This window comes from Haliaeetus albicilla, chromosome 2 (genome assembly GCF_947461875.1).
Source record: "Haliaeetus albicilla chromosome 2, bHalAlb1.1, whole genome shotgun sequence".
In the NCBI taxonomy this organism is placed as follows: Eukaryota; Metazoa; Chordata; class Aves; order Accipitriformes; family Accipitridae; genus Haliaeetus; species Haliaeetus albicilla.
The window spans coordinates 4,781,637-4,806,488 of NC_091484.1; the positions used below are offsets into that span (position 1 = coordinate 4,781,637).

The 24,852-nt window shown below is 43.7% G+C and overlaps 1 protein-coding gene across 1 annotated transcript in view; it reads right to left on the bottom strand.

Annotated features, from left to right (window-relative positions):
• Nucleotides 1-24,852, bottom strand: part of CDH4 (cadherin 4) — a 468,099-nt gene that overhangs the window by 17,765 nt on the left and 425,482 nt on the right. Inside the window, exons 9-11 of the mRNA XM_069804048.1 lie at nucleotides 11,003-11,188; nucleotides 5,376-5,629; nucleotides 1,736-1,878 (exon numbers count right to left, since the gene is read on the bottom strand). Coding sequence (XP_069660149.1) covers nucleotides 1,736-1,878; nucleotides 5,376-5,629; nucleotides 11,003-11,188 — 583 coding nt within the window. The remainder of the gene's footprint in view (nucleotides 1-1,735; nucleotides 1,879-5,375; nucleotides 5,630-11,002; nucleotides 11,189-24,852) is intronic.

Genomic DNA, 24,852 nt, shown 5'->3' on the forward strand with positions numbered 1-24,852 from the left:
ACTTGGGAGAAATGTGGAAAGAGTCTATTAGCCTAGATAAACTTTACCTGTTATCCTAAGCACTCTAGACAGAATTTTAAACAAGGTGTTGCTTTATGTGCATGTTAATGGCTGCAATATACCAGTGATAGATTAATTTTTCAGAATAAAGAGATTTACCTAGGTCCTCACTTTCTGACCTGCTGAATGATGGATGTGGAAGCGCTGATGCACTGCAGCATCAGCACCGAAGCCAAGGAAAGGGGTTAACTCCAAATCACGTTGTACTAAGTGCCCGGGATTTGCAAGGTCAGATGGTGAGGATTAGTTTGACCAGTTCAAGCTCTACCACTGCTTTTGTGAATAGCCTCACAAACAGCCAACTCCTTTGACCTGTTTTGCCTCGCGGCTCTTGCAGATGAACCTGCTAGATCCCCTTGAGACTATTTTGGATTTCACTGCCCCGGCTGCCTTCACAGAGGGGAAGCTTAGGATGGGGCTGTGGGACCACACCAGTCTTACCACTGACGGCACAAAGAAGGGCCAGAATTTGCTTCTGGGTACTGCTACTCGGCATTGAAACTCTTCCATGAATTTGCCTTGCCCCTGTGACCCAGGATGCAATGACTCAAGTGAAGCCTGAAACCCCAGAGGGAGCGAGTTTTCATTCGCCCTGCAAGCACCGCCGTATCTGCTCATAATGGACGTGGCACCTTCAGCCTGAGGGATGACAAGAGCTAACACAAACACTGTCCTGAAAGCACCTACAGACTGAGCAATACACTTAGGTGCTCACAGCCAAGCCTAGACTTAATTTTGTTGCTGAAACACGGCTCTGGTTTGATGTGAGCACTCAGCACCCTGCAGGGGGAAGACGTGGGTCGGAGAGGCGGGCAGAAGGCCCTCTCCTTGCCCAGGGAAGCTACTGAGCCCTCCACAAAGCCTTTTCCAACCGGAGGAACCGACGAATGAAATAACAGCATGACCACATTTAGGTATGGTTAGCAAAAAAGTCGTCAACTCCTCCTAATCAGAATTAGGAACGGGAATCCAGGGCAGCAGCAATGGACCTCTTGCCCTTGAGTGAGGCCAGCGCTGAGGTTCACAGTGCTAATTTGACCAAAAGCACTGTGTGATCTTTAATGAGCAGAGACGAACAAGTCTTAACAGGACTTCTCCGTGAGAAGATCTGTACTGGCCTCAGCAACTTTGATAATAAAATACACCAGCATCCAGACACTCTGATGATGGCTGGACGTTTCAGAAATGGTAGTGGACAGAGAGAGATTAGCTCCAATGACAGACAGACAGACGCCTTTCATGAAAGCCACGGCAGCTCAATAGATTGGCTTATTTTTAATACCCTCCTGCCATCCCCTACAATTACTTCTGGTTTCCTGATGGAAGGCTTCCTGAATGCTCTGATCACTGCCTTTGGGACGATTACCAGGACCGATGTGTTCGGCAGCCCTTGGAGAGCACATCCCTTTGATATTTTTTCAAGTTCAGGCTACACCGCTACACTGAACTCCCCAAATCGATTTTCCATTTGCCCTCCCTTTCCCTTAATAACACTCTCCGTATACTGTGCACATTTAATTTACTCCAGCAATTTCCCGTCCCACTTTCACATTTTTGACCATAAAAACCTGGGAAAAAGATAACTTATACTGACAACTCTGTCAGGGCATCATTTCTCTTAATGCATCACATTAGAGTCTTATTGAAGCATGAACAATGTGAAGCCTGGGCTCACCGTTGTCAGCCGCCAAGAATGTGGCCTCGTAGACATTATTCTTAATGTAGTCTGACTCTCGATCAAGGACAGCAGCAGTAGTGATCTGACCATTTGTGGCATTAATGTTCAGCCAGTTTGCAGGATCTGACAGCTTAGAGTATCTACAGAGAAAGGAAATAAATACATGGTAGTCTTTTCACTGACATATCCTTAATATTGCTTGAAATAAGGTTTTTCTGGACTCCTGACCCATGATTCAAAGGACCTTTGGATAACTGGTTCTGTTGACAAACAAAATGCTAATTGAGTATCTGTTTTTTGACCTCTGCAATTATTCAATTTTTCTATTTCTTTCATTTTAAAGGTTTTTCTTTCCACTAAGTGCCACTTACATGCCAGCTTCCTGCTGCTGGGAGTGGACATAGCCTGAGGTCTGTGCAGCTGAGGAGAAATGGGGTCTGCAATGACCACTGCATTCATATGCCTGAATTAGAGGATGGATTCCTGCTCTCTCCTTCTCTTAACATTGCCCTTCCTAAACCAGCTGTTGCTCTAAAGCTGTGGATATTGCTGTTTTCTGCCCATCACTAATAAACAACAGTTTGGGAAATACCACACTGGAAGAATGGCAGTTTTCAGGCCACTCTTTTGTATCAGAATGGCATCTTCAGCAGCAATTGCCCTGGGGACACTGTAATGGGAAGTCACAGCTGTATTAAGACGTGGACTCGCGGGGGAAGCAGTTTCAGGTCTGCTCTCCCAAAACATTTTTATATGTTCCTGAAATAGCAGGTGAGATGATCCTATGCATGTGGGAGGTTCAAAGAGAGCAGTGACAAGGGGTTCCCCTTGGCAGTCCCCAGTGTTCCCAGGGCTGGAAGGACCCAATGGCAGACTTGCCTCCCAACTACTCAGTCAACTCATAGCCCACGTCTGTTCACGTCCTACGCAGCCAGCTACGAGCGTGGTTTGTTTGAGGCAAACTTTTTGCATGTTCTCCAGATCAATGTGTTCTGTTTACCTTTCTCACTTGCTTGTTTTCCTTTGTTTTATTTTATTCGTTGCTTTTGATTTCTACTTCTCAGTTTTGTACAGTTTGAGTTGAGATGGACCCTTATTACCTGAACTGGAAGCTAATAAATGGCCAAACTATAAATTACTGAAATAAGCAAAAAGCTGAGCTTATTTCATGGGTAACTCAGAGCTGCTGATAGTTTTATATAAACTTTTTGTAGTTAGATATACAGAAAGAAGAACTGCTTGCTTCTGGTGGATATTCCTTTCCAGAAATGGGCTGTTTGAAGCTGAAATTCAAAGTGAAACTTGAGCTGCGTCAATCTGTGTGAGCAGGAAAGCAACACACAGCTGCACAAGCCCCTGCCAAAGGAAAGAATTACATTTCATGGAGCTAGACTCTTCGGGATGTTTTCATTTCTTTTTAATATCACTGCTGTGAGTCTCCTGCCCTTTCTCTGCTAAATGACCAGGGATCCAGTTTCAAAGCTGGCTTTGTGAATGTGTCTGTGGCTAATGAGGATAACTTGAGGTGTGACACTGGCCATGCCAAGCTGTGCCTTACTGGAGATGCTCCTGCTTCCTTATCTTCTATTTGTAAAAACTCTATTTCATCAAAGACTATTTAGAGAGAGACTGAAACCTATATGCAGGGCTCTAGCAGCTGGATCAGCTCTCTGTGAAGTGCTTATCATGGATCTGTAGGCTTAGCTTTTTGGGTATCTTTTCTCCTAACTCACCAATGCCAACTGTGAAGAAAAAAACCAAAATATCCTTTGCATAGCTCACGAAGACAGGACCCCAACAATACCCCACTGCTTCTTGTGAAGCCTTGGTGTTGGGCTGTCCCGATGAAAAAGGGGTAAGAGAGATTGTACTTGGCTTTGAAAATGAAGTGCTGGTAGGTACACAAAATGTGTGTCCTGGAAGCCCTAGGAAAAAAACTCTCAAGTAATTGGCTGTTCATATTCACAGAAAGTCTTACAAGACCCTGCACACACACTGTGCGATGACAGGAATGGCTCAGCAGAGCCGGTCCTTCTCCCAGAAACAGCAGATGCTCATTTGGATTATAGATCATCCACCTCCAGGTTAGAGGGAGTATTCAATCAGAAATGAGCCGTTTTCTCCTCTGAAAACCAGACCAGTTTGGTACAGACGTTAGGGAAATAAAAACCCTTCAAAGGCCAATATTTCAAAAAGAATATAAGAAAAACTGGCTTGTTAGTTAGGATGGTCTCCTTCCTCAAAAGTCACAATACCTGTCTAAAGACAACAAGATGAGGCAGTGAATAAACTATCATTTTCTAGACCAGACAGCTCTGTGCCAGGTGAAATATTTCAAACTCTTCCTGACATGAAATGTCACAACTGATATAAGTTTAAGTGGCCTCGGCTGTGGTCATGTCGTACACTCAGGTTTTGCCAAAAATGCTATGGTCCTTACAGACTGCGAGTAAAAAAGAAACAAAATTCCGTGGATTTAGAAGTATCCAAGAGCAGGCAACGCATTTCCCGTCTGCACAGACGGAGGCTGAAATACTTGTGAAAGGTGTCATGAGGACTCATTTTCACACACACTTTTCTGCCTATGTATTTCCCAGTGGGAAGGCGTGTGAGTCGGGGTCCTGGACCGTGGATTCAGTCCCCAGTCTGCCCAGGTGGGACAAAACACAGTGAGTGACACCCTCCCGGTTGCAGAATCGGTCAGACTAAATCCAATCTTAAATTGCTTAGATAGAGCACCTGACTTTTAGAAGGCTAAAATTTTGCCATCTGAATCTCATTCCTAGGGAAAGCAGCTAACAACGAGGTTATGTTTGGCAGTTGGTCTGAAGGTCAGAAAAAATCTTGCTAACTGCAGGGCAGGCAAGGGCTGCTGGGGTGCCTGATATGGACTGGCATTAGTCAGATAAAGACCAAGTGCCAATGGCATGTGCATGGGTGTTTGACTGCTCAGGCAATACCTAACTATATGATACCTTAAAAGCCTGTTCAGCAGCTGTTTGTAACCAAGCCAGCCTTGCTCTGAACGGGCTGACAGCTCCTCTCACACTGCGCTTTTTAAGCCAGGTTGAACCTAAATCCTCTGGAAGCAACAACAGACATGATTAAAAATCCTAGTCATTCCTTTTGGAAATCTAACCCTTGCCCTTTCTGTGCCTCGGTTTCCCCCTCGTAAGACAGAAATAACAAAGCTGCCTTTTCCTAAACCTCTGTGTTTATAATGTGCATGAACAACATAGGTCAAAGCATCCTTGACGAGGCAGAGACAAAACACTCAGTACAATGCAGCCCTGACCTCTGTCTTTGGAACAACGCAGGGACACCTTGCTATCGACTGCTTGCATTTCAAGCTGTGAACTGCCCCTCCACATGCCAGTAACGTGGAATTCAACTCTGTCTGCCCTCCCGGACCCAGCTGCTCGGAATCTGGCTCACCTGGAGGGGGGAGGATTGCGAGTTTACAAGCTTGCAGGATACTCTGCAGGCCCTCGACTGAGGGTGCCAGTCCCTGCCAAGCATTTTACTCATATCACATCACTTAGTTTGTGAATTAGCTTTCAGCTGCTTTGCTCCCCAAACTTCTGCAGCTGATATCCCCCTCCTGTACACGAGCTCACTTGGCTGCCTGGTCTCCCACCTTACTGCCTGCTGCATGAAGCGATCAGGATCCACCGCTGAAAATGTCGTCAGGACTGTCCCCGTAGGCACCCCTTCCTCCAGCCTGATTAACTTGTGGTTCGTTGGGAAATACGGTGCTTCGTTGACATCTGTGACTGAAATGGTGACTCCTGCTGTTGACTGGAAGGACATCTGGATGCCACTGGCCAGGGGAGCTTGGTTTGATACCATCACTGTCAGCATGAAAGCTCTGTTCATCTCGTAATCGACTGCCTAAGACAAAGAAACAAGCAAGTATAGAGCCAAGCAGAGAATAAATTCCACCTTCTGGCTGAAAGCTGCAAAATTTAGAAGGCAGATGATATCAAAGTCATTGCCTCATCTCGTTTCCGCCTGAGCTCAGTCCTTTTGAAGGTGTAAATCCAGACCAGCTTCAATCCGGTGGAGGATTTGGCCTTCCAGTATTTGGAGGGTCAAATAGTTAAAAAAAACCCCACAAAGTAAAAATTGCAAACAGCAGGGAGGATTTGCCCTGTGTTTTGTTCTAATGCTAACTGGTTTCCAAAAATGAATCTGCCTGTGTTAGTTGAGCATTGAGTGAACAAATCCACCAAGGGCTGCTCTAAATGCAACAGGTAGAGCTTGCTAAGAGGGACTGGACAGGTACTTAGCAGTGCTATTAGCATTTAAAGCTGCTGACTAAGTAACTAGGACAGTCTGTGCGGAGCCATGAGCCTGAAGTTCTCTTCATGTTTCCTCTTAAGTGAGTTTATAAACAAAGGTGAAGCTGCAAGAAGCAACACCTTGTCCGGTTAATCAGGCGGTCCTTCCAGTGGGACCTCTCATCCTCTTGCAAGGTGCCTCGTTATCTCCTGAGGTTGCCCGCACACTCCTACAGACGGGTTTTGCTGTTGGGTGGCCACAGATCTCTTCTCAACATGCACATAAAGACTACGTGTCTTAGGAGCCAGAAGGAGTGAGAAGCCTTTGCTGGCACAACTGACTGAACCGCAGTATAAAAATAATTTCTAAACCATCCCACTAATTATTATGAGGGAAGTCGCTAATCATCTGCCAGGGAGGCTTGAGCTATGCAGGATCACACCTCTGCTTGTTAAAAAATGCTTTGCCGTAATTTATAAATTTAGAAGCGTAACCATTCTCCCTAATACACTCTCCAGCGCTGAGTCTGCAAAGCGTACTCTGACGGTGTAAAATGCCACGGTTACATTGACTTCGGTAGAGCTGTACTGATTTACATCAGCAAAATCTGGCTTCCATGTTCTGTTTAAAACCCAGTATTGTCAGGAGAGAAATCAAATCATAGGAGGCTACATGAGAAAAACAAATTTCAGGGGCAAAAGGTAAAACAGTGAAATCTCTATTCGATTGAAGTGCAAATGTTCCTATTGCTAAATGGTTTCCTGACAGGCAGGGCCAACATTTAATAAATAAAAGAATGCATAAAGATTCCCAGTACACCCACCAGCACTGACTCACGGACTTGTACCGCATTCAAAAAAGACACATGGTAAAAGTTCCCATTTAAACACTATTCAGGGCCTTGAAACAATTTGACTAATGCATTTCCTCAATTTCTCTTCACACCCCTCTAATTGATATTCATCCAGTCTTCATTTTTTTGTTGGTTTTCTTTTGTGCTGGCCTGTTTGCTAACCTTGCCCACAGCCGGTCTGCACCTCCCTACCCAGAGGGGCTCAGCTGGAGCCGGGGGGACCGATCTGAGCATCCCCCCAGGGCACTGATGCGGGAAACCACTGGACTCCCTGCCTGATGATGCACAGGACACACCGACCACACACATATCTGCTAGGACATGGCCTGATTCAAGGGAGTGGTTTTTTTCACCCCCCAAATGTAGAGCTGCTCAGTCAGCTTCCTTCCCTCTCTTCTGGGAAAGAACAAAAACCAGGGCTGTAGAAAAGCAGCGCAGGGAGTGGGGCTGGCCCGGGACCACTCAGTAACGCCCAGCTCCCAGACTGTCCTGGTGGCATCAGTGCCACGTGCTGGCACATGGTGGCACAATGTCCACCACGCTTCGGTTTGTAAGAGAGTGCCGATCTGCCGATATTTTGTTGAAAAAATAAGGTAAAATCAAGAACCTGTGCCTCCACAGCAGTGTTTGTGCTATTGTCCCCAGCGGGACAGGAGCCCCTTGCAGCCAGACACAGTCCAGCCCTACGCAGAACTTCTTTCACACCATAATAAGCAATTTCTCCCAGGACAGTTCACACTTCTGCTTCCTAAACCTGCCTCCCTCTGAGGATAACGGTGCACAGAGCGCACCGTGTTCTTCACACCGCCCTAACCCCTTGCATCTCCGTGCATCCCACTGAAAATGCTGCATATTGATCAGGCCGACAGCAGGAGCAAAAGCACACGGTGCCATTACTTCTGGGGCAAGGAGGTGCTGGACTGCTGCCTACTTTTTAATTTCATGTCCAAGAAGCACGCGACATGAAATTAAGAAGTAGACCTTTGCAGATACCCCTTGTTGGATTTTCAGTGTTTGATCTGGCACAAATGGCTCTGAAACATCGCCCTGGAGAAGCTGCACATCCTCCTCCTTCACTAGCCTCTCCAACCTGCATGCAGCAGAGTGAAGCCGAGGGCTTGCCATGTATCCTCCTTTTCTCAAGGTACTTTTAACTGGAGAGAATAAATTTGCCTTATGCTATTGTTGACGCAAATAATAACAGAAGCTTCGGAAGCATCTCCATTATAAATTCACAGCTCTGATCCATGCAGAGTTTATAATAACATTTTACTTAGCTGGCTCCCACAGGACAGCCACTGCTGCTCTTGGAGATTGTCTCCAGATGCTGCGGTGTCTTATCTGAGTGGGAAGTTTCTCTCTCTCCTTGATCAAGGCTTTCTTTGAAGATTAGGGTCTTGTATGGTTATGGAAATGGTTTGGAAAGGCATGAACAGAAAAAGGAAACGTTACACTTTTGGTGATTGGACTGGAGCTGCAGATGGGGTTTTGTTGAAAGTGGCTGCAAAATGGCCCCCACGAGCATCATCTGAACTCCAAAGGGCTTCTTGGTTCGGAAGCATTTCTGGCCCTCCATTTCTGGTCCCCAAACTGCTGGTGGAGGGGTGGGATTCTTCACAGAACGCCCTTCTCTGCCCTGTTTCTGTGACTGCTGTAGCCCAGATGTAAAACCTTTTGCTTGCAGCAGTGGGGAGTTATGTATAAGCGGCTTCAAAGAGCCGCGTGGAAGTCCAGCTATGTAGGGTCTGTAAATAAAAAGGTTCGTTACTTGGCTTCATTTTTTACCTGCGTTTTCAATCTACACCAGGGATCAAACCAGCAAAAGACTGCTCCTACACCACGAACAACGAGCTCTGACTGGCCACCCAGTTCGATGTGCATACGTTCCCCAAATGTTTAAGCATATTCACTTATTAACGGAGAACAAAATATTTCAAAGAAGAAGGTGGACTCCTAAGAGTCTTCCCTTCTTCACCATGAAAATTTAATCACAAGCAATTTCACTCATTCTCCTTGCTGAAAATACACCAAAAAGCCTCCCGGCTTGATAAGGGTAAGAAACTCTGGGCGCCCAGGAGGATCAGGTGAGGTTATATAGTGAAGACATTCAATGCAATTTCAAGCTTTGAGCTCAGCTTGACAAGATAGGATTTTCATGTGGTTCTTTGCATTGTGATCACTGTGGGTTACACAGCACTGGAAAGTCAACACCAGCATCAATGGTGTCCTGACAAATCTGTCCTGCTTTTTGCCTGCAAGTTCTGAATATGGGATGGTTCATTATGCAGAAGTCCTCGTGTAGCAGTGATGATCATGTAAATCCCCTGTTGTTCACTTTGATGTGCTTGTAAACTGCAGTCGTGACACTTTACTGGATTAAGAATAAGGGGTCCTCCCCTGTTTGCAAGCGAAAACATTGACATTTCAATTTCAGACTAGCTGCTGATGTCAACGGAAGTTAAATTGTTGCATTTTACTTTGTTGAATGTTTTCTGTTTAAGCAGAAAATACATACATATGGATACATGTATACTTACATGCATACATGCATCCATATACACGTGTCTTGGAACTACTGCTAAGCTTGAAGAGGTTTTGTAACATTGCATCAGATAAGGCTGTCAACCGTTATTACAGAGCAATAAAGAGTGATAAATAAAAGGAGCCTGCTGAAATACCATCTAGCAGGTAAGATGATGTCTCCCTTAAAGTTTCAGCAAAGTGGCATCTGCAGACACACACACATAGCCTAAGGGTCAGAGAACAGGACAAGCTCACAAGCTCACACGTTCTTACCAGCGTAACCTCATTGGCATTTCACTGATGTCATTTTTCCTAATACCCAAACCGTATGTATTAAGAATGACTGCAACTTATTAGCTACAAGGGAGCGGGGCTCTTTTTTTCAACACAGAGCTATTCTTAAATCCCGTTGCTCTTTAAACATTAGTGTTTCATCCTAAGTTGTTGGTTAAAACTTTTTGTTAGAGAAGGCCAGACTTATCAAAAGTTGCAGGCTTCGTCCATCCCACAACGTATTATCTTTTTCAGGTGCAGCGCGCAGTGCATGTCGTGCGAGCTCCTAGAGATCACAGCAGCCTATTTGTGACACCTTCACTCTTTTGGCAGTCAGAGGGAGCATCCATAGGCATCTTATCTGGGAAGAGAGTCAGTGAACGCTGAATGGATCCGGTTATGTTCTGGCTGCATGTAATGACTGCACAAACATTCACTGCCTGGGCTGCTGGCCTCGGTAACTCAAAGGGAAGCGAACGCTCAAATGAAGATAAAGTCATGTTCTTTGGAGGCAAGGAGGGAAAGAGAATTTGATACTTGCTGCAGGTATCTTGAGGGTTCCAGCTCCCCTTACGCTGAAGGCAACAGATGGAGGAAAGAAGGGATGGTGGATATTTACAGTCTTACTTCGCTGTCTTTGGACAAGATCCTCTGCTGATCTAACCTGGGGAATGGCTTTCACTTGAGTGGAGCTATTCTGAGCTGAGGATCTGTCCCATACTGCGTGTTTATCGCTTGATACTAGGAAAAGGAAACATTTCTTGCAGCTTTTTTCTGCCAAGCAACTCGATCAGACGAAAATCTCTCCTTTCCTTCTGTAACCAGGAAATTCACTCCTCCTGAAATCTCTCCTGCACTCGTACTTTCACAGAGGATCACTTGACTGATCCCCTGCAGTGAAACGCTACCTCTGATTCACAGCTAACGGGGCATTTTCCGGCTCGAAAAGAAGAAGGTGCAGCCTCTGCCCTAAACCTGCCAGGCAGGGCAGGGCTGCACAGTCCAGGCACCATTCCCTCTTACGGCGCTCAAAAAGCTAAGGAGGAGCAGGACACGGAGGTCAGGCTCGGATGCTGGGAAGAGCCTTCAGCACAAGAGAGTTTATGAAACCTTATGGTGGGCTGGGCTGAGTTGGGAAACTCAGAACCTGTGGCATACGCTTGAAGTAAAAGTATTCAGGACTCCAGCACAGAGAGAGACGGGAAACAACAGATTTGAGCACTCATATTCCCAGGTAAAGAAGGCACGAAATAACTGCAGGCTTCTGGCAATCCTTGTAGCCTTAGGTAGCTGAAAGGGTGACAAATACAGATTTGCTTTGGCTTCCCCCTTACCTTCACGACGGTTACCATGCCTTCGTTGGTTATGGGGTCTGTCCGGATGGTGAAATGGCCAGAGGGGTCTCCGCTGATAATACGGTAGATGGCATTCCAGTTGGGGGAGTGAGGCTGGTCCCGGTCCATCACCGTCAGATTTGCCACCACAACCTCCACTCTGTTCTCAGGAACTTCTCCTGAATACTGCAAATAAAAGACAGAAGCGGTCATGGTGGGAGCTTTCTGCTGGTCCTCACAGCTACCTCCCTTCTCCCCTACATCAGCATGCTGAGTGGGCAATCAGTCCCATGAAGAGGACCACGGGGTTATACATTATGAGCAATACATCCCTTTCTCCCTTCTGGTTTTCTTATTTTTTACTTTGAGTATTTTTCCAAACCTTTCAAAGCCTAGTTTCACCTTTCAGCCTGAAGGAGAAAAAACCCGCTATCACCTTGTCACTGCCCAAGTTTCAGCAAATGCTCGAAGTAAACGAGCAAAAAATGTTCCTGATATTCTCATTCAGTTACAGCAATCAGAGAGTTAATTGTCAACAGCAGGTAAAAATGGCAGACTAAAATGTGCATTTTTTAGGATGACTATGTCCCTTTAACCTGAGGTATTTTGCCTCACTCAGGTTTCAGTGATGGCATTTTATTGCTTCTTCAGTGATTTTACTTCATTTTCTTTCTTTCTTGCCCTTGATTTGATTTTGTCTCATTATTTAAAGTGTTTCTTGTGATTTTGCCACAGCCTTTCCTGGTGCTTAATTCTCTCATTTAGCACTGATTTTCATGAAGCATGTCCCGTTCGGGCATATCCTGATGCATTAACTACATTCTTTTCTGCTTTCCAGTCCTTGATTTATCATACGACTGATCAGGGATCCTGGCCTGTGAATACTTCCAGTGTTTGGGACTCAAAAGCTGCCAGTAAGACACATTCCCAAATTTTCAACTGTCCTCATCTCTCAGCATCGCCTATTAGCAGCACTTGCAAATCAACACTCTGATTGACATATGGCAAATTAAACACTGGGGAAATGACGGGAGTGGCTGGCTCCGAGTCTGCAACTGAAATCCTGGCCCCAAACTGCAGGAGCAGAGCACTTCTGAAAATCTGGCCTTTGGTGCCTTTGGTGTGCACAAATGCCAGGTTATGTAAATGATAATAAATCATTCCTTTGTTAGCACAAGAGTCCCTTTCCACTCCTAACCCATACCCATCCATTGGAGTCTTTTGGTTATGTGCATTTATATTTAATATATATTATTCCACCACTGACAGCAAAAATATTCAATCTGCCTTATGTTAATGTAAATTTAAATTTGCCTTTTAGTGGTACGCTGAATGGCATTTTGCCCTCTTTTCTGTTATGCACCTGTCCTAAACAAGTTTTCATTAGTGAATGCAGATGGCATCTCTTTCCAGCCATGCTGAGTGGTAGAGAAGAACAGTAGGAAGCTGCGGGATAATTCTAGTTCCAGTACATGCTACAGCTCTTCTTTTCTCTTCATTTCCCATGATTTTACTCGTTTTTTACCCATTCTCTTGCCCAATTTGGAATCTCTGCGGCACACAGCTTAAGCAGGGGAAATACCATATGGAAATTTATCAAAAGCCTCTTGAAAAATCCATTAGATTATGTCATATCTACTACCTTGTCTGAAACCTGCTCAAAAGAACTCAAGGAGATTAGTTAAGCAGGATTGTGTCTTACTAAATCCACACTAGTTATCTATTGCCCATTACATTAAATTAATGTTGTATGGCATGCCAGCAATGACAAGTTGATGAGCCCCCAGTCTCTTTTAGGAGACGGCTGCACCGCTAACATCAAGGTAGCGTACTGTAACTTCAAAGGAGTTAAGCACTTTGTGTAACCATCTCAGATCTTTGACCCAGGACCACAGTTTTTCATCCGTTACTACCAGGCTTGTGCCTTGCAGAACTAAACAGAATTAACTCATCAAGAGCAAGCCATCGGTTGTATTTAAGACATTTAAGAGGGTCAGTCCTACAGGCTGCTGAACACCTTCAGTAGATCGTAACTCGGGTGCTGCCAATCAGTTTGGGTTACATGGAAAAATCCCACACTATCGCCAACAGATTTTACAGCAGCTTCTGTAAAAGCCATCACAACATCTGTTTTTGGCCTGCAGAGATAAAGTTTACTACGAGACATATTTTAAAAATATGAGGTATATTAAAAATTGTAAATACACAAGCACATCTCAATATAAAGCCTGGAGGAAGATCGCCAACAGTCTATAAAGCTTTTTCACTAGGGTAAAAACCACAATGCTCTGCATATACTGAGCAATCCAGTTCACCCAGTTGTTGTTGATACCTGTTAGGTATAGTTAGGGAACGATCAGTCCTATGTAGCAGCGGGTGGATATGTAGCGTAGGCTGGATATTGTCTGTTATGCTTATAAAGCCAAATATTTTTCTGATGAGAACAGAGTACAAACACAGGAATCAAAGGAGCCATCCAAAGCTATTCAGGTTGGGAAACAAATTTTGGAGAGATGCACCATGAAGAACAGAACAATTTTCATCAGCTACAGATCAGCAGCTACTGGGAATCCAAACCAGAGCCTGTCTTTCCTCCTTCTAACACTCCCCCACTATCATTATTATAAATAAATGCTGTAACTTTTATTGTCCAAAATTGTCTTTACCTTTAATAAAATTAAGTAATGACATTAAATTACGTCTGCTAAAGGAAGGATGGCAGCACAAAGCTACCCACACTTCTTTAATGTTGTTCCCTTCCTACCCTGGAGTAACTTAGGAAAATGAACAATGCCATCTTTCACTATGCTGCTTTCCAGCATTCCCTGTGCTGTAAGTTCTCTTTCATAAGATTACAATTGATTTTCAAATAAAGAGAAGCATATCTATTCAAACAAGGTAAAACAATGGGCAACGGAGTTGCTGCTGGAGTAAACATAAGATTGATAAAGCAGTGCTTGACCTATACTTGTAGCATTTACTCATATTCCCCTGTATTTCATTTAGCTTCACTTTCAATTGTTGCATTTGAAGTCTTTAATTTCCAGAGTGCTTTTTAAAAGACCATTCACAAGGATTTCTATGGCTGATGGTTACACACTTCGCTTCTCTTCTCAGATAAGGATTTGTTCTGAACCTGGCATGTTCTTAAATCCTTAAATTCTGCAGGGTCTTTTTTCTTCCCCTCCCATAAAAGCCTGTGCTGGCAGAAGTCCTTCTCTCATTCCTATGGAGCTGGCCTGTCTGAAGTCATGTCGTGCTGAAAAGGTAGTAATTCATTCTGATTTTCAGGTTGCATCAGATTATACTAAAATTGGTTAATCCCAGAGTTTGTCTTTCGTCTCACTCGGTACCTGACAGCATATAAACACGCAGACAAAAATCACTCCAGAGGAGAAAGGGGCTGATGCGGGGGGACAAATGATGAATTCACACAATGACTTGACTTTGTGCAATAAATCTGGAGTCTAGGCAGCGAAGCCACACACAGCAGAGTAAAACCAATTAGCTCACTGCAGCCAGTCCTAGGGAGGTGTGGAATTAAGATGGATGAATACAAAGATAATTATTCAGGCTTCCTTCTAAAGGGAGTTCCTTTTTTCCAATGTTCTTACTTTTTTTCTAGCTGATTTTGCTAAAAAAGCTGTGAAAGCAAAGACTTGTTCACACGAACAGGAAAGATTTTTGTGTCGTCTCCAAGATTTGCTGATGATGACGCAACATTTGTTACAGGCAGAAGTAGTTTACGAAGGCTGAACTGCCTAGAGAAGTAGCGGTTTATGACCTATAGCTACTGCTTAATGCAGAAGAATAAGGGCATCTCAGTCCTCTTATTAGACTCCGAGCCCTTCCCCTGACAGCTATGACTGCTGCAAAGTGCCGCATCTTCTGTCTAGGTCCCCTTGGTTGAGAGAAATCGAAATGAGAGTGAGCGAGCGCACGCGTGGCGTGGGATGTCCCATCTCCCACCGCTTTCTGCTGCAGCAAGCTCCGGACACGAGGTGACGTGCAGCCGGGGAACCCGGCACGCAGAGGGCTGCGTTTGCCCGTGGCTTGAACACCGAACCCCAGCTCCTCCACGCTTAAGGGCATCCTCCCAACCAAGCGCTGGCATGCGAGCCGACTGGTTACCTTTTCCGCACGATATTTAACAAAGATGCTTGAATAGCAGGCAAATTAATAAACAACTGCAGTCTGGTTGCAGCAATCTGTGTAAAATGGGAAAAAAAAAAAAAAAGACGAAAATCTCCTAATAAATCATTAATTGTGATGTGCCTGCCCAGCTGCAGCGCGGAAACAAGCAAATGCCATCCTAATTGATTGCTTCTTATTCCATCTTTATAGGCCTGCATTTTTTATTGTGGGGGTTGAGTAAGCCCAGAGGTGTAAAAAACCTCTAGACTGTACTCTGTGTATCTGCCGACTTGATATTTAGATCAATAATCCTCTTTTTTTTCCCCCCTACTCCTACTACCGGTAATTTAGCTTTTCTTCCTAGCAGCCTAATTGCTGTTTTCTTAAGCCTTACTATCAATTCTCTGACCTTTAATTTCCAATATTGTTTGCTGTATGGATGACTGTACTAGGTCTGCAAGTTATCCTACACCCTCTATGCCGTACGGGTCAGACTTGGCTATCAGCTTCTGTGACGGCCAAACAGTGACCTCCAGGTTCTTGCTCCACCGTTGCCGTTGTGCAGCACAGACCACAAGCTCACTCGACTCCCCACAAAATCTCCGTTAAATCAACCATATTTTGCGTGCAAATCAGATTTTGAGATGCTCATTTCTTAATCATGTTTTACTAAAGAACTACTCACTTCAGCGTGTTCTCAAACGATGACCACCCTCTCTTCGCTTTTTTTCTGAGGCAGCCCACGACCCCCCTGCTTTGCCCCAGCCAGCAACCCCTCCGTAAACCTCTTTGCTGTTGGTTTTTCAGGTTCGTGCCCACAACATCCCCTGCACTGCAGTGTCCCTGCTTCAACTTCATGTTCACTTGGACCTACTCCACAGTCCGTCCACGTACGCATATCACGCTTCAGACTAGTTAGATGCCATGTGGCAAATGCTTCCCAAACGTTATCTATAAAGCCCAACGCACTCTTGCCAGCTCGCAGTTTTGCTCCGCTGGTACGAGGCCCAGCTGTCACGGTGCTCATTCAGAAACGAATTGCTCGGGTTGCAGGCACCGGCTCGTCGCGGTCGGGCAGGAGTCAGCCTTGCCCAGCCGAGCGGAGGGAAGCGCATGACAACTAGCTCACCAGCTTTTAAAGGATGCTTTGGAAGTTCTGCCTTTATCTTCAGCGGTTTGTGCTATTAAAATGCCTCACCTGCCTGCAAAGGAGCTCTCACAGCTTTACGCGTGGCGTGGTGGAGCCGGACCAGCCGCTTGTTTATTGGGAGTTTCTACAAGGAACGATAAGCGACGTTCAGTGCGGTCTCAGTGCTGGTTTCACTTCTGCTGGAGGAGTTTGCAAAACTCAAGCAAGCCCTAAACTTTTACACTTCTGAAGCTGATCTTATGATGGGGTGCACAAAACCTCCACCGTGTTCCTGTAGCTGATGGCAGCCATTGGCTTTACGCTTTGTCTTTACTGGTGTTATTTTTTCAAAATCACAAGTAATGGCTCTTTTGGATTAAATTACAAGATTTACTCTTTGAATATGAAGACAAAGCAGCAACAGAGGAGAAGCAAGCAATATCCTTTCTTTCAGAAGCAGCAGAAGAAAACACTCTAATTTCAGACTCTCTGGTGTGAGGAAGGAATGTGCAGGTCTCGCTTTCACCTTGGTTCAGACACTCTTAGAGTACTTGCCAAGAGTTCAGGGACAAGAGCATGTAATAGTAAAAGGATATTAAAAAAAAAAAAGAAGCTTGCATGTCTGACAATAAGCACTAATTTTTTTTCATTATCAGATGTTACATTCTTGTGACAGTATGAAAAGATGCCACAGAAACGATGACACAAGACACTATTCTGCTGCAAGATAACCATTTCTAGATAAATATATCTTATGAAACGAGGTTCGAAGTTTGCATAGAAATTTAGATATTTTATAAAAATGCATTACAACACAAAGGAGCTTTTTACAACATTCATATGAAAGGTTTAAAAAGAGATTAAAATTACGTCCTTGGAAAGGCATATAGCCTTGTCAAGAAAAAAAAATTCTACATTAACCCCGTGTAGGAAAGTTGTACTTTATCTGTATTTCAAAGGCTATGAAGAACCACTTTAATCAACCTACTTGACTTTGGGGACTTGCACGTCTCACTGAAACTCATGAAATCTGGCATAGTGTGGTTTCCAGAACACAAAAGCCTTTAATCTGTAACCCGGCACTCTTGTACATTCAAATCCTGATACTATCTCCTTGTTAGGAACTAAAATTGTGAATTTATCCAAAATGGGATCTCATCTCGTCTAAATGATGTAGCCTTTGCAACAGTGACCTTTAACAATGGTTATACTCAACAAGAAAAGATTTTATGTCAGGAGCCAGTGGAAACAGTATATGTTAAAATTCTAATCTGATAGCACAGCCTTTTATTTTCCAGTTTTAGACAAGAATCCTTTGAACATTTCATTTGCTCTCTTGTCTAACATACCTTTGTTTCTTGCCTACAGAATGAACAGCAGGAAAAGGTAGCTGATACCCTTCTACAGACTATTTGATTGTCAGGTGTAATTAGTAACGCTATCTTTTAAGTAGAGGCATAGATTTTAAAACAGCTGGAACTGCCTACAAAGCCTCATTCTTAAAAAAAAAAATTATATACAGACATTTATATAATAAAACATTTTTGCACAGGTACGTTATTGCTTTACAGTGGTTGACGGCCCTCTGCTTCCCTTCAGCTGCAGAACTAAAGGCTAAGTGACCTGCCCATGTCTCCCGAGGCAGCTGCAGAACTGGGGCTGGAGCCGCGTCCTGCCCTCTGCTGCCCGCGTTGGGGCAGGATCCTGAGAACATCATTAATTCATGTGTCACTTGAGAAATCCATTAGGTCAGCCTGGATTAGTCTATCGATCTCTCCAGTGCATTGCCACGTAGCCCTGTGATCCTCGCTGAGCAACTGAGATGGAAAAGCTCCCAAACGGGAAGGCTGGCAGAGAACCGCGCGCTGGGGATGAGCTGGATCGTCAGCGCGGCTCCTCCCGAGGCTCTGCATCGCGTTGGCTTCAACTGAGGAAGCTGAACAGGTTTGTACAGCTGGGGAAAAACAGGTCAAAAGAACAACTGGTTGCGAAGCTTCACCGCCTCGAAGGCCAACAGCGGTTTGATACCTCGACCTTCCTGAATTGCCGAAGCAGGGCCGGCGTCCCGCGTCTCACCCAGCACGGCAGGAGGAGAGCTTTCCAAATGCAGACTGTGTTGGTCGCCCTTACTCTCCAAAATCCCCATCTTCCTTAAAAGAGGGTGAAATTCCTTCATTTGTTGGAACATCAAGCCTCAAATCTTTCTTCAAAGTACAAAGTAGCAAATAACTGTGCTGTTTTGAACAAAGCTTTGAAAACATATTTTTTCCGATTTAGATGTAAACCAGACTAACAAAAATTGTGTGACAGAGTTCAGATCCTAAGTGAGCAAAACATACTCCACAGGTCTGACTCATTTCTTGGTGAGATGTATATAGAGGGGGATGTTTCAATTCAGGTACCTGTAATAAAGTTTCATAAAGAAGGGCCTTAAGCTGATAAGTCTGGTTTAGGATTTTCTTATTAACTGCCCACTTCTTATAATGAGTTTTTAATTTATTTTTTTCAGATTTTAAGGCATATAAAAGCTGCTCATGCCTTTGGGATCTGAAGACAGATATTTGGGAAAGGGAGAATTTTAAGAGTACTGAAACTGAATTTTTTATGTACACTATAATCCTGGTATTGAGATTTTTAACAAGTTTCCTGCATAGCATAGCTCAGCCAGTCCGCATGCTGACTCTAGCTCAAACCTCCTCTGCACTGCAATTGAAATCTCTGTTGTTTAGCACACACAGGGATTTATTTATTTTTTTTTTATGACTAGACTCAAACACCACAATCAGATGGTGGAAAACCCACAAGGTCTGGTCATGAACAGGGTCCCTGACTGGACAGAGCATCCTTGTAGGAGAAAAGCACTGAAGCGTAACGTTTTATTCTAAAAGTGCTACTACTGCGGTTTAAAGATGTCATTTTCTGAGCTGGTGCCACAATGGCCAATTTCTTATGTCCTTACTGCTGCACAAAATTTAACAGCAATGCCTGTCGGTGGGGCGAGAGCTTGCACTCGCAGGGATATTTGTGTGCCCCCTCCTGCTCCCCTACACTGTGGTTTCTACGGGAAGGGAATCGGGAACGGGGGATTCGTCTTCACATTGCAGGGGTTGCTGAAGTGCCCTTCCAGTTTGCAGACAAACCCAGATGGTTCGGCTGCAGCACTGCCCTGAAGCAAGTAGAGGAAACCTGCCCTTCCAAGCTCACCTTCGGATGGAGTCCCTAAAATCATAGAATCTAGAATGGTTTGGGTTGGAAGGGACCTTTAAAGGTCACCTAGTCCAACTCCCTGCAATGAACAGGGACACCTTCAACTAGATAAAAATCTGGCATTACAGAAAAATGCATGCCCGCCTGCTTACAGTAATTCAGAGCACAGAATGAAGACTAAATTAAATGCTGTGTAATTCATCAGACTTGCCATGAGAATGAGGCTTCTCGCTGAAACTTTGTTTACCACAGGAAAGTCAAAGTGCATATAGCAGAGAAGAGAAATGCAGTGAGAAATAGGAGGATAATGGGTCAAAGAAAAGAGGGAGTCACTATATACTTGTAAATTTAGGAAGGAAAATGTTATTATTTCTGGGTTTTTTTTGGCAATTAAAACACGTTATTGCACTAAGCTGAACGGTTTGAAAAACTCCACCATGCTCGAAAAAACTATGTGAAACCTTTTAACCGTCCTCTCTGATTTTAACTCTGGTTGTTCTCTGTGTTCTGACCCTCTCTTCTACAATTGGGAAGTGTTAAGACTTCCTGGACAGTTAGAAATATTCGATAAGAGAAAACTCACAGCACTAACAAATCCTTTGCTAAATCTCCCTTTTTTTTCCCCAGCATGTCACTAAAGATTTCATAAGTGAAATGTGCTTAATGAAACTCCAGATATATATCCTCTTAAAATGACATCCCTTGGAAGCAACTGTTTTTAAGGCAACAGAATACTGAAGAATTAAAAACCTGCCGACCCATGGAAGTTAGCCAACTTCAGAAGGGGATTTATTTCAGTGCCTTGCAATAATGGAGTTACAAAATGTATTTAAATTTCTCAGCCTCGCATCAATGCCTGAGATGCTGTGTACTTTTAAGATAATGAAATAATCCACTACCAGTGGGTATTTGCCTGGGACCTCTGGCAGACGTGGAGACGTACCTGCCAGGGCTGTGAGGACGTCCTGCCTAACCAGGGACCTCCTGGATGGTGCTGGGTGTCTACACTCAGGCAACTGAATTGGGCCCTCCAAGGCCAGGTCTGGGCTCAGGAGGAGAATTAGGAGATTTAATATATATCCAAAAGCAGAAAGAGGCATACAATCTAGAAGAAATCATTCAAATTTGAGAGAAATGCTACAGGTGGATAAATGTTAGACAAGAAACACTGATGTGGGTAGATACTTGAGACATAGGAGCTTTAATGTCTGATTTCTCCTTAAAATTTTAGCTAGACCAGAGATTATGGGAACAGTGTCTAATCCACACACACGTATCGGGTGGTGAAGACCACCGTGATTTCCATCACAGCACATCACAGAGCAGGAAGGGTATTTCTCTGTAGACATTTCCTTTGACTACGGAGATTTTGTCAGCAACACCTGGCTGTGTCACACCTCGTTGCGCACACATAGCTCACATATGTGCCCCGGCACCTCTTCCTCACTGGACAATTCCTCCACAGCACTATGGAAGGCATGGGCTGGGGATGTGATCTACAGCTTCTCCCTCCGGATCCCATACCCATTAAACAGGGAAGGAGAAAGAAGAGAGAAGTCCCTGCTAAAATTGAGACATTGCGCCAGGAGATACAGCACCGCCAGATGTTGCAAATGCAACGGTTCATGATGAATGGGTTACGGCAAGCGATAGCTGATAGGGGCTGTCGTACCACACGGGTAAGGGGTGGTCTTGCCAGCGTACAGATATCGTCTGTGTTTTGATAAGATTAACCTGACTGCATAAACCAGCAAAACAGCAGGCCAGAAAATCAAATGTCAAAACAAATTATTATGTATCACTGCGATGCCGATGATGGATATGCACGTGCCGCTCAACCCTATTAACGACAGCTACCTAAAAGCCCTGTAAAGAAAGGAGAGCGTCGTGCTGTACATAACAGGTGAGCACATATGCATGAGGTATGCAGGCACACAGGTTGTGCTGTTACTCCTGGATTTCAACCACTTATGTGCTGAGAAGCAGGGCATGAGCAGCATCGCGGGCTCTACCTCCCGTGCGGTGCTGTAGCTCTAATTCGCTGAGATTGTGCTCTCTAGCATCAAGAGAGGAGGTTATATTATTCTTGATTTTATACCAAGCAGTACAGGTGTCCACTCTGAGGCCAATAGAGGTTTTTTTTTTTTATATCCCCCCCCCCCCCCCCTTTTTTTTTTGGTGACAGAAAATTGAAATCTGTAATGAAACTATCGTTCCCATTTTTTAAATCACTGGTCTTTGGCAATTTTAAACTCCAAGGTCTGAAAAATTCATTACTACTAACTTCCATCAAGGGTGTTCCTGAAACCGAAATTACTTAATCAACTCAATTTAGCTTCTTGTGTAGACCTAATTCAGAAAACCTTTATCTTCTTGAATTGTTATTGCAATTAATTTCCCCCCCTTCTTTTTCTGCAGCAGACGACATTTCAGTAATTAGATATTTTATAAAAATGAGTTATTCATTCAGGGTAGCTTCACTTTTATATTTGATTAATCATATTACCACTGAGGTCTGGGTTTTGTCTCCAAGGAAAGTTTAATGACCTCATTTTAATCTTTCTTTTAACCACCAGGCAGGTATCAATGAAGAGAAATAAAATTATCTTCTTTTTTTCTCTTTTTTTTTTTTTCAATCTCAAGATTACATTTGATATTTTTTCTGTGTGACTGACCCATTTACAAGGAAGAATCTAGCTGATTCCAATTAGGTTCAGGACAGAATCAGGCTAAACAGAGCCCTGAACTGTGCCTTAATAACTAATGCTCAGTGTAATGGAGAGGAACCAGAACTGTTTCACCAAACAGCAGTTGGTTTAAAGCACTGTACATGATTAATTTGGTGATAATTTGAAAATGAATGTACTGAAGGGAAATAAACAAAACAAAAGCCACTGTAAATTTAGGTTTTGATTAATGGGGTCTATTAGTAAGAGACTTCTATCAAGGAGACCACATTTTTTTATATCAATGCGTATATACCCACACAATGTAATGGAATAATTCATATAAACCACAATTTATCTGGGAGTAGAGACTGGGATATTATTGATGACAGTTTGCCTTGTATCACTATCTATCTATGCTTTGAATCTACCTGTACGCATATCTATATTTGCATCTTTGTACGTAGACATCTTTGTATCTATCTATCCATCTTGCAGACTACACGAAGTAGTCTTGAAGGCATTTCATCCTTTCTGTCATACGCTGCACTAGTGTAAAGACTTCACAGAAATCACAGAAGGGGCTGATGCTCTTTTCATTAAGACACGAGGAATTATTGTTTTCTCATAAACTGAGAAATATCTTTCATTTTAGATGAAAGAGGTGATAAAATAAAGAGCAAAAGTTGAGTATCCACAAGAGAGTATGAAGCGTGTCTTGTTTTCCATAGCACGGCATTGAAAGGGCCTCCAGGCGCTTAAAGATGCTGTGCCTGGGAAGAGTCATACTGCTCACAAAAAATCTGCACCCTGAGCTGGGGATCTCGCTCATTCCTTATCAGAATCAAAACTGTGTAGGCATCACATCTCCTAAGCTCTGTTGGACAGGCTTGGAATTTAGGTAGGGATCCATCTCCAAAGGTCAGTTTGATTTGAAAGGCAGGTCAAGATGTAAATAATTTCTATCAAGACGTAAATACTTTCCTAACCACAGCTAACCTGCAAGTCTGCAGCACCAAAGCCCCTGGCATTAGTGTGGTGAGTCCTGAGCAAGACCGAGACAGGATGGGAAGACAGAATATTGTTTCTGCTTGTGCTCTCTCCATTTGTTTCTGCCACCTCTTGACCTAACATCCTTAGTCTAATTCACTGCTCATGACAAAGGTTTTCATCAGGACCTGCAATGAGAGGCTGAAAGCCCATTGCAATTTATAAACACTGAGTTCTTATTTTGGAAAACTAAACTGATTTGTAGTTTTTAGAACTTCACCGACTATATATTTAATTGAAATGCACACAGAATTAGGTAGCCAAATGCTACTGGGCACATTCGATTCACTTGAATATAATAATTTATTTCAGTTAGATGATGACAGCTCTATAACAGCCCAAGCTTTACTGCATAGTTTGGCTGAGCTTCGTTTTGATTGGAAAATTGCAAGCGAACAGAGTCACCCGGGATTTTCCATGAAAACACAATTGATTTTTAACGATAAAGCCTGTCTGCAGGACTGTACAGAACTCCTGGGTTTGTTTTCAGCTGTAAAACAACGCAGTTCTGTAAATTTTCTCACCATGGTATTGGGTCTTTCCCCTTGCCAGCTCTGACCTGCGCTGTTCAGCTTGATTTCTGCCTCTTGTGACAACTGCCTCTAAATTATGCCATGGGCATAATTTTGATGATTTTAAAATACTGTAGCATCCAGGCTAATCTATATTGAAATGTCATTGTAGACCTTCTGAATGGCACAGGTGTAACGATGGGGACTGTGAGATCTGAATGGGCAACTACATACGCAGCTTTAGTCTATACGCTGGGAAATTAAGTAGCAGGTGCTCAAGATTTAAGCCCTTGACCTTTTCCAGATCTGGACATGGGCCTGGGTCCTGGGAGATAGTTAGCTACCCACTTCCACTGGTGTTGCCTGGATCAGCATGGTAAGAGCTCTTTTTAGGAAGCCCTTGGTAGGCATCCTGGTCTATTTTTCTGTCTGCAGGAAATCCCGTTCCTGCTGGGTCCTACCTTCACAGGGTAAGATTAATTTGTAAAACATGAGCATGCATGTAAAAGGGATTTCTCATAATGCTCACATGTACTGAATGCTTCTGGATAGATCTGGCTATAAATGTGCTTAGGAAACCCCGAACTGCTGGCAGGCTGACTTGGTTTCCGATTTTGGTTTCCTACCACCATTAAATATCATTTCTCCAAACTAGACCTATTTACATCTTTGCATCACAGTCATTTGGAAGTCAGTATCTTTCAGCCTGAAGAAAAAGCTGAGGGATTTCTCTGCTACTTTGCTATTTTTGAACTCACTGTTAAGACCAGAGCTCAGCAGGATTTAACTCAGGGGGCTGGAGACCAGGTGAAGCATTCGCCCCAAGCTTTGCCACTTGCAAAAAAGTCACATTTTAACAGCTCACATCAGCTATTTCTGCAGCCCTGGACAGTGTTGCTCTTGCCACTGGTTGATGCACAGCTATATTTTTGTCCTCAAACAGCATTAACACGAGAACAAATGCATACAGAACAAGGAGTAAAATTTTGGCTTATGCTTGTTTGCTTTTCCACAATTTTGGCACGCTTACAGAGCAGGAGGACTAAGCGAGTGCTACACCATGGCTGTGAAAAAGGCAAATTTGATCCTAGCAAATATTAGTGCTCTTGTTCAAGACACTGAAAAATCTCATCTGGATTACTATATACAAAT